General features: G+C 35.6%; 1 protein-coding gene across 2 annotated transcripts in view; it reads left to right on the top strand.

Moving 5' to 3' along the window:
• Window positions 1-13,445, top strand: part of LOC135208728 (solute carrier family 25 member 36-like) — a 57,077-nt gene that overhangs the window by 36,221 nt on the left and 7,411 nt on the right. For both annotated transcript variants that reach the window (XM_064241222.1, XM_064241223.1), the window contains exons 4-5: window positions 11,742-11,866; window positions 13,157-13,266. In XM_064241222.1, the coding sequence (XP_064097292.1) occupies window positions 11,742-11,866; window positions 13,157-13,266 (235 nt within the window). The remainder of the gene's footprint in view (window positions 1-11,741; window positions 11,867-13,156; window positions 13,267-13,445) is intronic.

The following is a 13,445-nucleotide window of genomic DNA, read 5'->3' on the forward strand; positions in this document are numbered from 1 at the left end:
AATTAATACCGTTTTCAATTATTATTAATTATTATTATTATTGGAAAAAGAAAGCCACAAAATTACTGTGTATAACTTGTTTAGTTGTAAGTATTTACATATGTTGAGCACAATAATATGTAAATACTTAAAACTAAACAAGTTATACACGGTAATTTTGTGGGTTTCTTTATCCATCCTCAGAAGAAAAAAAAGTTTTATTTTTCTGAGTACATTACAGTTTGTATAAGGCTTATGGACATACCACGAATACCAATCACATGTAGACTATTCCTTAAACCCGTGATGAAGGCGACGTAACAGTCTCAGTATGTATCAACAACACAATCTTCTTGATATTAATACGGTCAAATTGCAAAATTATCTTGAACAATTTCGTCATTTTTGACTGAACAGGCAAACTAGTAGTACTATTCGGCTCTATTACTTTAATTTTAGACTGAGTAGGCAAAATAGTAGCATATGGTTCTGGTACCATAATTTTAGACTGAGCAGGCAAAATAGTGGTACCATATGGCTCTAGTACCATAATTTTAGACTGACAATTTAAAATTCAAGTACTAGAGTTTTAAACTGAGTAGGCAAACTAGTAGTAGTGCCGTATGGCTCTAGTACCGTGTGATTTTTTATATTCCTCGCATTACTGAGAAATGTCACAAATATTAATTGTTGCCATTGAAGATCCCAAAGTAGTTTTAATGTTTGACTAATATCATAAAGACGCTTTGACTTAACATCACAAAGACGCGTTTAAACTTAACATCACAAAGACGCGTTTAGACTTAACATCACAAAGACGCGTTTAGAGAACATTATTTCAAAAATATCACAAAGACGCGTTTAGAGAACATTAATTCAGACTTAACATTCACATAGACGATTTTAGAGAATATTTATCCAGACTTAACATTCTCATAGACGCTTTTAGAGAGCATAAATTCAGACTTAACATTCAGATAGACGCCGTAGTGAACATTAATGCAATACAGCACCTTGTCAAGGCTGACTTACGTATCCTTAGTGAACGATTTCTGACAACTCTCTCTGAGTGAAGGGTTATATGAAGGCTGATAAGAGTATAGTGACACAAAATCATCGATTATTCTCTAGTTTTTCATTGGCTGGAAAAGACTTTAAAACCGAGAGATTGGAGGTTGTGTTCGATAACGGTTATTTATTTTAAAGGATAATTTCCTGTGATTATTTATATAAAAAACTTTATTAATGAAGGTTTTTTTTTTTTTAAATATATTTAGAGGCTCGTATGTTGTATTCTAATTCGTAATACAAGTTACTTGTAAATGATGAATTTTTCTAACGTCGGCCATGGTGATATCATGAAGTAAAAAATAAAAATTGCTATACACTAAACTCTTCAGTCTATTTATCTTCAATCTACACACACACACACACACACACACACACACACACACACACACACACACACACACACACACACACAATATATAAAGAAGTCAGACGTTTGTCCAAATATCTTTTTAATAGTTTACGTTGACATCAGCCACACCAGATATCAGCGGTTATGTCTATTGTTGGTCTAAGAGCCAAGTTGATCCTAGTACAGTGGATTAATTTTTTCTTTTTTTAAGTTCTCTTGTACTCGATCTTCCCAGTTCTGATTTTGAGAGAGAGAGAGAAGCGAGAAGAGAAGAGAGGAGTAGAGATAGAGAGAGAGAGAGGAACGAACGAACGAATGAACGAATGAACGAATGGAGTCATATACCTGCGCAGTATAGTTCCTTATCTAATTTATGCAGAACGATAACCGGACAGCGCTATTTATGTATATCTTGAATGACTGAAAAATAGTACAAATCTAGAAAAAAAATTTATTTATAAAAAAGTAAAGTTAGTCATCCAATCTCCATCCGCTTAGTCTCAACAACACGTTCTGATAAATTTGTTGACTCGTCTTGTTGCCACAATTTGATTTTTAATTAAGACGAAAATAAACTCACTTATGCACTTGGGATGGTTAACAAGTGTTTTGTAATGTAAGTCATGTGTTTGGTTACTGGTTAGCATTTTGTGTGAAATGTTTTTTTAAGTGGGTTATTTATTTGTTTGGTGTATAATATATATATATATATATATATATATATATCTATATATATATATATTATCTATATATATATATATGTATATATATATATATATATATATGTTATGTATGTATGTATGTATGTATGTAAAGTGCTCTAGATTTCTTACTTATTAAAGTCACTCACCCATTTGATTATTAGAAGTAGCTGTTGGACTCATGGAATGTAACTAGACCAAGAGACGGTCTAGTCCTGACCAAAGTTTTGTGGTTTTTTTCCTTTTTTAGGTGCCTTTGGCAACTTTTTGTACCCATTAATCACTTTGAAACTACTTTTTTCGCTAAGTGGGTTAGCGTTTTACGTCACTAGCAGCAAGCTTGGCATATCATGTAAAAAAAGAAAAAAATCGAGCTTAGACTTTGGTGAGTGGCAAAATAGGCTTATGGGAAGTAAATGAACTTTATTCGTAAGTTTTGTCAAATTGTTCTCACAATAAGCCTGATAGGGTATCACCTAGAATATAGTGATAGGCCTAGTATGTATAAATAATTTTATTCTTTTACATATATATCAGTCTCTATATTAAATTGATTTTTTTTATATATTCTTAGACTTACAGAAATAGAGAAATATATTTATTGCTCCATACAGCAGCAGAAGAGAAGAAAGTTGGGCAAATAGTGTAAAAAGATGTTTTTGTCAGACTGGCTCTTAGCCTGTCCAGCGTGGTTGAATACCACAGGTTCATTGGGGAAATTGCCGCTTTAATACCAGTAATTCTTCTTCTTCTTCTTCTTCTCTTCTTCTTCTTCTTCTGTTTTTGGGGTAAAGGCTGACCTGTTCCTCAGCACTGTGTTTGCTGATACGTGACGCATGATTTGATTTAATATATTTTTGTTAACCGATGTTAACTGCACTTGCTTACTAACCACTTGAATTGCGTGCAATCTACATCCCTAAATAAACCTTAATAGTTTTTGCAGTATATTTTTTTTCACTTATGAAGATAATTCTTACTGACGTGAGCATCTTAGGAGTGTTATATTCTCCGCTATCTGAGGAGTTATATAATAGCTTTACGTCATACTCTCTCGAAACAAATGTCAAGGTTTGTTCTTATATCGTAGATAATTGCTTTTTTTGGAGAAGGGGGATGGGAAAGAGACAATTATTTGTACTTTTGATTTTAGTAGCTATTTTAGTACCTGGGTTTAAGTGGGCTGCGATGGATGAATTTGGTGTATTATGTTAGTTAGATTCATAAGTAGAATGGAAGCTAGGTACATAACTCTCTCTCTCTCTCTCTCTCTCTCTCTCTCTCTCTCTCTCTCTCTCTCTCTCTCTCTCTCTCGACCTACCCTAACATTTCTGCTTGAATTCATCCCACAAACGAAGAGAGAGAGAGAGAGAGAGAGAGAGAGAGAGAGAGAGAGAGAGAGAGAGAGAGAGAGAGAGAGAGAGAGTGTCTTTCACGCAACAAGAGAATGCATTCATCAGTCACAGTCACGGTCGTTAAATTCGCCAGTTCCTGTGTTAACGCTTTTTGAAGGTCACCTCTTGACGACATGGGATTGCTTTTTGTTATTATTATTTTTTTAAGAATTTGCCGAGGTTCTCCTTGTTACATCTTTCAAACCTTTTGGCCAAATTCTATATTTAATTCAGCTCTTATTTCTAGACTACTTGTATGTTATAATCATTACAGTATTCTTTGCCACAGTACTCTAAGCTTTTTCATTTTTAAAACCATTTTTGGTGTACTTGTACATTCTTCTTGTGAAATTTTCTAAGTACTTGCATGAATAATTGTAAGTTCTCATATAAGTTAAAGTGTGCTCAGTGAACACTTACAATATACACTGTTCTGGCCATAAAATAGTTTGACCAGATCACTGTGACTTGGAGTTCTCATTCTTTACAGCGGCAAGTAGGAGAGTATAATGATGTTATAGCTTTTAAAGATACTTGCAAGTGAAAGTTTTATACCTTTTAAAAGTACTTGCAAGTGTGAAAGTGAAGAACACACTCATTCAAGAGGGTCGTGCGTCATAGTTATCTGGTCTTCCCTTGGAAATTCGCCTAAAACTAGATCAAGTTACCACAACATCCATTAGCAGTGAAATTTAGGGAGAGGACTACGTCACAATACCTTGCCAACGGCCTACGCAGTTATGTAGGCCTACTTTAAAACAGGAAAAGTAGGTCTGGCGCCGGGTCACGCGGCGCGAGATAGGCCTATATGTTTTGGCCGCGTGGTTGCAAAGTCTTGTTGGATGTTCCCTCCCCGTATTGATCTTTATACTACGGGTTGGCAGAGTACGAGTATATAAGTGCATGCGTACGTAAGCACGCACGCACTCTCCGGCAGAACCCTCTGCGTACTCTTTGACCCGAAAATACTCCTCGTGATGGTTTAATGTGTATATCTCTGTCTATATGATGTATTGTTAGACCTATCGGCCTACAATTCCCCTCAATTAATTCGGCTAGTAGCTCAGTTACATCCGGGTATTATTATCACGTTGAAAGGATTTTACAACACCTGCGCTGTTGTGGTTTTAAACCTGGGGATCGTCATTACGCTAATGGATTGTGTGTGTGTGTGTGAGAGAGAGAGAGAGAGAAAAGTTTTTTGTTTGAAAGTCAGGAGAACGAGGTCATGGGCTCGAGTCTGTATTTCCCCTTTTTTCTGGAGAGAATATTCTCTCTCTCTCTCTCTCTCTCTCTCTCTCTCTCTCTGTCTGTCTGTCTATGTATGTATGTATGTATGTATGTATGTATGTATTCCTGTTAGACGTATATATAGCTTTATTATTCTCAGTGCTCCGTGGTATTGATTTGAAATGACACTGACCGGAGAGTAAATATTTGCTACGTGAATAATTGATATATTCATTTTCTTATACAATTCGTACAGGAGTATATTGCAAACTTTCGTTGGCGTCTATAATTCCATTACAGCTTATTTTGAAATATAAACTTTAGTCTAATGTGCGTGTTTTGGTAACACTGACTTTGTGCCGGTGGGTCGATCTAGGGAGGGGTTGGGAAGCCTGCTATTCTCCGTTGCAGTATCGGTCTAGGCCACGTGACTTTTTTTTTTTTTTTTGCTTTTTTTTTTTCTCTCCCTGTAGTCCATAGCTGACAGCAGCGGCCATAGAGCGAGAAAGCTAATCCGTAGGGAACTTGCTTAAGGCAAAACCTTTGGTAAGAAATACTATTACTGAAACAAGGTAACAGGATTACCGTCTACTAAGTTACCTAACAGAAAAACTAACGCCATTACCGAGTTTCATTTGCTTTGATGTCGACGAATTTTGTCATTCGTTATATACTGGTCGTTTTCAAACGATAATTATGGTTTGGGAACGACTGGTTAATTTCTCGGGTTAAATGACGGGTTAATGTGTTAAGTTAGACTTATGCGCTATGCTGAGCAACACCGTGAACCTTTCTCTGTGTTGGTTGCCGAGTTAAATGTGCTATGTTACGCAACCATCTCGGTATCTGGAAATTATTCGGGGTTCCTATAATAGACACCTGTATATAAAAAAGAAGCTAGTCTTGCCAGGCTGTGCCCAGCATCTATCCAAGAAGGGCATCATCCAATGCCCTGCCCACCTCGTACCCTGATGTTGGCCAATCCAATGCATCCAGATCACTTGTGCGAAAGCCCAGCCTTAGGACACGCCTCGGTGGACACTCTCTCTCTCTCTCTCTCTCTCTCTCTCTCTCTCTCTCTCTCTCTCTCTCTCTCTCTCTCTCTCTCTGACAAGTTTAGTTTTTACGTCAAAATACACTGTATGATATCCTCGGATTTAGGCGGATGTATCACGGAATAATAACCAGTATTGCTTTGTGTTTTATTGTTTTTATATATATATATATATATATATAGATATATATATATATATATATATATATATATATTATATATAATATATTAATTAATATATACATTCGCTCCTTTCTAGAAATTAAAACCGAATTTCTTGCAAAACAGCCGTCTACCCCTCTCTCTAAGATGCCGAGATTCAGTCTAATAATGTTTCCCTTTTCGATTCAAACCTTTCCACCTTTCCGTGGAGAGAGAGAGAGAGAGAGAGACGAGAGAGAGAGAGAGAGAGAGAGAGAGAGAGAGAGAGCTATCTACGTAATATAGATAGACAAATATTTATACAGAGAATGTAGATTAGTGTTGTCGACAACTGAAAAAATATAGAATAGTTGACTTAGAATAGAAGAATTTTAGGGACTGCAGTGCAGTTTTATAACTAGGTTGTAATACAGTTGTCATGACCTGTATTTTATGTTTGTATCTCTTGAATGTTGCCACCGTCCTCTCTAGCACATCAGTGAGACATCCTTATTGACATCATTTAACTAGGCTAAGTTGGTATTAGAAGACAACAAGTAGTCTAAACCTCTTTAAATTTTGCTGAAAAGATTATCCGCCTTAAGCCTGATGACAAAGCGAGTTTTGACTGATTCCTTGTCAGTTTGTTGTGTGGTTTCTTCCGTTTTCTTGTATTATTATTATTATTATTATTATTTATTATTATTATTATTATTATTATTATTATTATTATTATTATTATTATTATTAAATAATGTACACGTCAAAAACATGCCATTAACCTACGAACGTACATGAATTTACTTTAGAAGAGATTGTTTATATATTAAAAAAAAAATTAAGAATGGCCGGGTCAAATAGGTAAGAGCACAGTCAAATGCATAAATAATTTATCGATTGAAAGTCTTATTTAACGTTTTCTTTGCGCCGTCTTGAAAAATGTTGCAGTGTAGGCTCACTCATTCAACATTTTATGTAAGAAAAGGAGCTTGATAATGCAACTCCTCAATGCTTGCAAGTTAATGTTCGTGGTCTTTTCAAGTATGGCGTGACCTTGGAAGGACAGCGACCCCCCCCCCCCCCCCCGCCTTCCCTTCATGGAGCTCTCCATTTTACTCATTAAATCTGAGTAATGTGTATTATTTGTTTGTTTGTTAATACATACAACTTTAGGCTTAAAGGCTCTGCATTTACACATGAGTGACACAGTTTTAAGGTCATGATAATCACTACGTAGGGTCATTTCGTCATTCGAACTGTTATACCCTTTTGTATTTGGTGTTATTCATTTGCAGAAGGCCTTGTCGTGCATATGGCAACAGTTGTTTTGATGCCAGTGCATCTGTTGACTCCGAATTACTGTTAATTTTGTATTGATACAACCAGGAAATACATTCTTCGGTTCACCATATGTGTGATAATTTTTAGCTGTCGTTCTTGCTTCGAGCAGTATAACAGTATATCTCCTTTAAAGTAAGTGCGTAGTTTATCAGAGAGAGAGAGAGAGAGGAGAGAGAGAGAGAGAGAGAGAGAGAGAGAGAGAGTCTGCAATTGAAAGGCCATTTCAGTTTGTTTGTAGATCAATTACGAAAGATAACATAGCTTCCAGTTAAAAAAATACACTTAAGACCGACATCTTGACTTCTATCAATCTGTAGCTCGAATACTTTTGGAAGTCATAAAAGAACATGAACCTTTGAGAGTATTTAATAACTTTCGTTGCCTTGTACTATATGTGTTACACTGATTATAACCTAGTCATATTTATTATATGAATATCTTCGTATACGTAAGTGAATGTGTTATGTTTACATAAAGCATTGGGTGAAGAAGCCACGGTGTAGACACGTGATAGCCACGCTATATTCCGTGTTGGGAATGTGGTTTTCTTAAAATCTTTTCCCTCTACGTATTTATTTTTAGTTACGAGTTTGATATATATAAGTAACCTTTATGTGCATCACATTACGGCAAACGTTTTAAGTGTTTTGTACGCGTTTTGATGTTTTTTGTTCGAACATCAGCTTAGCGATGACCGTGATATAATTATAGACTCGTGTATAAGATTTACCGTATTGACCTTAGCGGCTGCTGCTGCTGTATTCACCTTTGACACTTACGCCACCCTTTCGTAAGGATGAAATTCAGCACCCTTTGCCAAGGGTAAAATTCCCTTGGCATGAGGTGCTGTTGTGTGGGACGTGGGTCGGAATGTTGCCTAGTTGTAGGGTGATGTTGATTTCTTCTGGTGGGAACCATGTGTGCATCGCGTGATACTCTTTGAAGCCGGTTTTGTTACCGGGATTTTATCTATTTATTTTTTTTTCCATCTGGAATGTTAGTTTTTATCTTTGCAGATAAATCGAGGAAACCTTTCTTGAAAATTTACCTCTTTTGGTAGTTTATTAGATATATATATTAGATAGAATTGACAAATGCGGAAATATCACCATGACGATGTGGATTTGTTGTATGTTCGGCGGTGCCGTTTATGGCGTTAATCCTTAAATGTGAGCAGCGTTTAGACCTGCGTTTCAAGTCACATTCGCTCTTGCTAGCATTCAACAAAATTGGTATACATGAAATTGTTTTTTTATTCTAAAATTGATATAATAGTGGTTATCTATAAATTAAGTAAACGTCACGGACATTTTTAGTGACTATCCTGGTGGAGCATTGGGAAATTTTCACACGGCTTTATGATACAATATTTTCTTCTAGAAACTCGAAAGATATCTGCTGATGTGCAACAAAGAACTTGGCAAATGGTGTGAGACGGATAATAATTCCTGAAAGTAGTATAAAACAACTGTTAATGTATTTGATATTGTAATTTTACCTACATTTATTCAAAACACGTTATCATCCTTGTTGGTCTAGCTGGCCGTTAAGTTCTTAGCACATGCTCTGTGAATCTTACAAACACCCAAACCGATGTTGCAAACTGATGCATTCGAGGCGCCCAAACTGACCTTACTTAAAGTCACACAGTGTGCATTCAGGCTGGGATTGGACTTCAAGGACATTGGTGAATGGAATGCACAGTGCTTACAAGAAATATTGCATATGGGGAATCCTTCATTCTTTGCATACTTGCAGTTCCCCCAAATGAGCGTGTGACTTTGTGACTTTTTTAAGCTCCTTGCTTGATGTGATTATTTACACAGGTTATTTTTGTAGATTGAGCTCTGGCCTTATGCCAGCGTTGGCTCTTGCTATGCCCAATGTATTATATTAAAACAATGTGCAATTCGTTTTCGGCTTTGTCATTCAAAGTAGGCTTTGGGCTTATTATACCTGAGCGTTAAAGACTTCTTCCATATTTATTCTTATCCAGGCGTGGAAGACTTCCTACACACACACACACACACACACACACACACACACACACACACACACACACACACACACATTCCATTATCTATATAATTTTTCTGGATTCAGAAAATCAGGAAAACCTCCAACTGTATGTACTGAGAATATTTTTCAGAGACTCTCCTACATAATGTAACACAAACCAACGGTGTATGATCTTATAGGCTGAGAGGGCCTTCTTTTGTTCCTCCTCCTCTATTGTAGAAGTAAGGAAGAGCGTGACATTGTTTTTCCGGCATGTGTGACCTTTTATTCTTTGTCTCTTAGTTCGTGATTATCTTCTTCTGTAGTAAGTTTGTGATATTATGACCTTGTAGCAGAATCAAAGATTCAGTCTGCAGTGTTTATCTTTAGTTAGTGGCCGTGAAAGGCACGTGGTGTCGAATAATAATAATGGTGATTAATGTATTTGTATGCTGATAATAAAATAATGACAATAATAATATGTAATGAATCTGCAAAGCTTTGCTTTTCTGATAAATTGGAAATTTTATAATAGAAATAGTAATAATAAAAATTTCATTTATAATGTTATTAATGCTATTATTAATATTATTTGCATATTTTAAGGATAACAATATCAACAACAACAGCAGTAAAATAATAATAATAATAATGTTCTGCGTTGAATCAATTGTTGTACTTACAAGTACTGGTAGCTAAAAAAAAGTTGGATGAACATTTAGCTGGGTCGTCTCATATTAACCTCCCCCCCCCCCCCCAAGCGCTCTCTCTCTCTCTCTCTCTCTCTCTCTCTCTCTCTCTCTCTCAGGCAGAGATACACAGAAAAATTTGTTGTAACTGCTGTTTCCTTCCTAGTGGATAACAATTAAACTGAAGAGTTCAAACTGACCTAACTCAAGGTATGCAAGTGATCACCTCGAATTGCAACACCGAAAAGTTGAAGCAAGTAATACATTGCAATGTTCCTTCCTGGACGTGAATGTGAATTTTGCTCTGGGAAGTGCAAGCTCTTTAAAACTTTTTTTGTTTGTTTGGTCAGAAAGTATTTGTAACATAGATAAAATGATGATTGTAACAACCATTGGAAGTTTGTAACAGTTATGAGTACTGGACGCACTTTATACCAAGTTTTTTTTACCTTTGTTTGTGCAGCTTCACAAATTGGGCATATTGATGACCATTTGACGACCTCCTTTTGTATGGGTACTTGTTTAGCAATAATAATTTGCTTGCCTAAGCTTATTTCTACATTATTCTCAAGTTGAAAGTGCTTGGAAACAGTAATACAATTGTAAGTGTTTTTTTTCTTGGATCACTTCCCTCTCATGTATCCCAAGTATTCTATAAATATGGGGAATTAAGACGTCTCAAGACGACACTACTTTTAGAGTGAACATTAAGATCATCTCATTATTTTATCTACCTGTCATTTTAAAGACATGCTGTATTCCAACTTAACTGATACAGTAACTTTTGTTATGAAATTTCACGAGTCATCAATTCTTGACATTAAGAGATCACCCAGGTAAAATAATATTTTTATTATATGTCTTGCAATTATTCTTCAAGAAACAAAAAGGTCTAAGTAACAAGAAAACAACATTTTGTGTTTATGCTCTGAGTTGGGTATCTGATTTAGATTGGCTCCTATCACAGAATAAAATGCTTAAGCTGAATAAGCTCTCTCTCTCTCTCTCTCTCTCTTCTCTCTCTCTCTCTCTCTCTCTCTCTCTCTCTCAAACTTTTCTTGCCCTTGAATTTTTTGAGTAATCTTTTTGTCTTGGTCCTGTTTTCGTCTTAATTGCAAGAATTTCCAAGTTTGCAATTTTGTCTTCTGGGCAGTAGTACTCTACTTGATCAAAGCATATGTTGCACTTTTATTTGGTTACTGCAATTTGTTAGTCATGTTTATTGGAATTCGTTGTTCTTACATTTGTTGATTATCATCATTAACCTTCATTCATATACAGTATTGTCTCATTTGAGAAGAATACATTGGCAATTTTGCTATACAGTTCATGACGTTCCCTTGTGAGTACTGAGAGAAAGCTTGGCAAAGGTGATAGTTTTTTTATTATTATTATTATTTTTTTTTTAGATAGGTGAAGATTTTTCCCACGTTCTATTTGTTTAACCTAAATGTGCCACAATAGTAAAAAGCAAATTCCCCTTTGGAACATTGCCATGTAGAAATACCCCAGTTGTTTACTGTAGTCATCAAGATCTAAATAACTGGGAGTGAGGCTATGGGATCTGTGCCAATCATAACACTAGGACAACACTGTTGTTTTGAAAACTGTGTAAAACTTGAAACCAGAGTATAAAACAGAAGAGTTTGTAGGGGTGCAGGACTCATAAAATATCTTGAATAATTTCTCAGTCTTGTTAGAATGTCATTTAGAAACTACAGGTTTATGGTTGGAAACAAGAATAAGATATTGCATTTCCTCGTGACATCCAGTGAATGTATTTTTCTTTTCCAGGTTTCACGGCATGCACAGCCACCAACCCCATCTGGTTCATCAAAACACGGTTGCAACTAGAGTACAGCCAATATGGCCATTCTCCCTCGGCCCTTAATTGTATACGCCGTACCTATAGACAACAGGTCAGTTTGTTGTTGTTAGAATTAGTGCCTGAGTAAATCACTTGTATGGTTAACTTAAGGTTTGGCTTCAGAGCCTTTACTGAAATCAGGTAAAGTAGATATCATTGATATAGCATCATGTCGTAGTGTGGACTTGAGTTTATAAACGAATGAATAGTGATCAAGCCCATAAACGAATAAATAGTGAGGTATTTTGTCTTTTATGGTAAGTTGGAGGAAAATACTTTATTGCTATGTATAAATGGTAGTGTACTATTGCTTTTGCTGTTTGTTGTTTAATTTTTTAACTATTTTTATAACTGTATTTGTGTGAATGTACACATTTGGACTACACTTACCCAAACCATTGAATTTGTACACACGCCTTTGTTATGTACTTACTGGTATTGCTTGGGCATACATAAGTAAACATGTTTGTTTACTATTTAAATTCCTATTCAAGTTTGTTTTCCACTTTGTAATGGTATCATTGCATAGAGAAATTTATGCCTTAGTAAGTGACAGTGTATAATTATCGTCAGTATGTTCATGCTCTCTGGGTGCCTGCCAGTCTGCATACCCACAGTATTTCCTGCAAATGCAAAGCAATGTCTTGCCAGACACTTAATCTTAGTCTCAGCAGTATATAGGAAAGATTCAGGTGTAAAACACCTCTCCCGAATTATGTAGGCCATCATATGTATATTATCTGCTGTTATGTAGTTGCTGTTTTTAATTGCAATTTGCTTTTCAAGTTCATCTAGGTCACGTCAGACAAACCTCATGAACAAGGAGCAGGTTGAATGATTCAGGAAATACTTATGATCATTATTATTATTATTATGACCTTATAAAATAATGAAATTAGACCATCAAGTAAAAAAAAAATTGTCATCCCTTGTTGGGTGCACTCAGAAGACGTTTTCTTGAACGAAAGGTGAAAGTAGAGCAAGGCAAAGTGAAAGATGACAGTAAAGTGATAAGAGACCAGATAAAAACAAATGGAAAGGAGTGGTAGACTGTTGCAAAGTTAGCCATTAGACTGCTAATTTTTTATTTGACACTATTAAATCAAAATTCAAAAGCACTTTCAATTCTATAGTTACCTGGGAACCTGCAAGAAGAAAATATTTTGTATCGCTATACTCATGACATTAATGTTCTGTTGGATGCAGTTTGTGTCGTCATCTGTAATTTTGCTTGTTGTACAATAAAGAACAAAATATTTTTTATTGTTACATGCATGTTGTTAATGTTTTTTTGGATGCTTTCTGTGTCATCTATACTAATTGTGTTTTTCATTCCTTACAGGGTATCAGTGGGTTTTACAGAGGGATCACAGCGTCATATTATGGCATCTCAGAAACTGTCATTCATTTCGTCATATACGAAGCCATCAAAGCTAAGCTTGCTGCGTATAGGTGAGGGTCTGCAGAGTTGTGTAGCATTAACTGTTGTTTTGGTTATTTTGTAAAATATATTATATTTTATAGTACCTACTGTCTCTCTTCAAGCTGTTTCTATCTAAGAGGAAATGAGAGTTTTGTAATTTTCTATCAAGGTAGTAAGGAGTGTGTTGGCCAAAACATATCCAATTAGA

Source organism: Macrobrachium nipponense, chromosome 35, assembly GCF_015104395.2.
Source record: "Macrobrachium nipponense isolate FS-2020 chromosome 35, ASM1510439v2, whole genome shotgun sequence".
Classification (NCBI taxonomy): Eukaryota; Metazoa; Arthropoda; class Malacostraca; order Decapoda; family Palaemonidae; genus Macrobrachium; species Macrobrachium nipponense.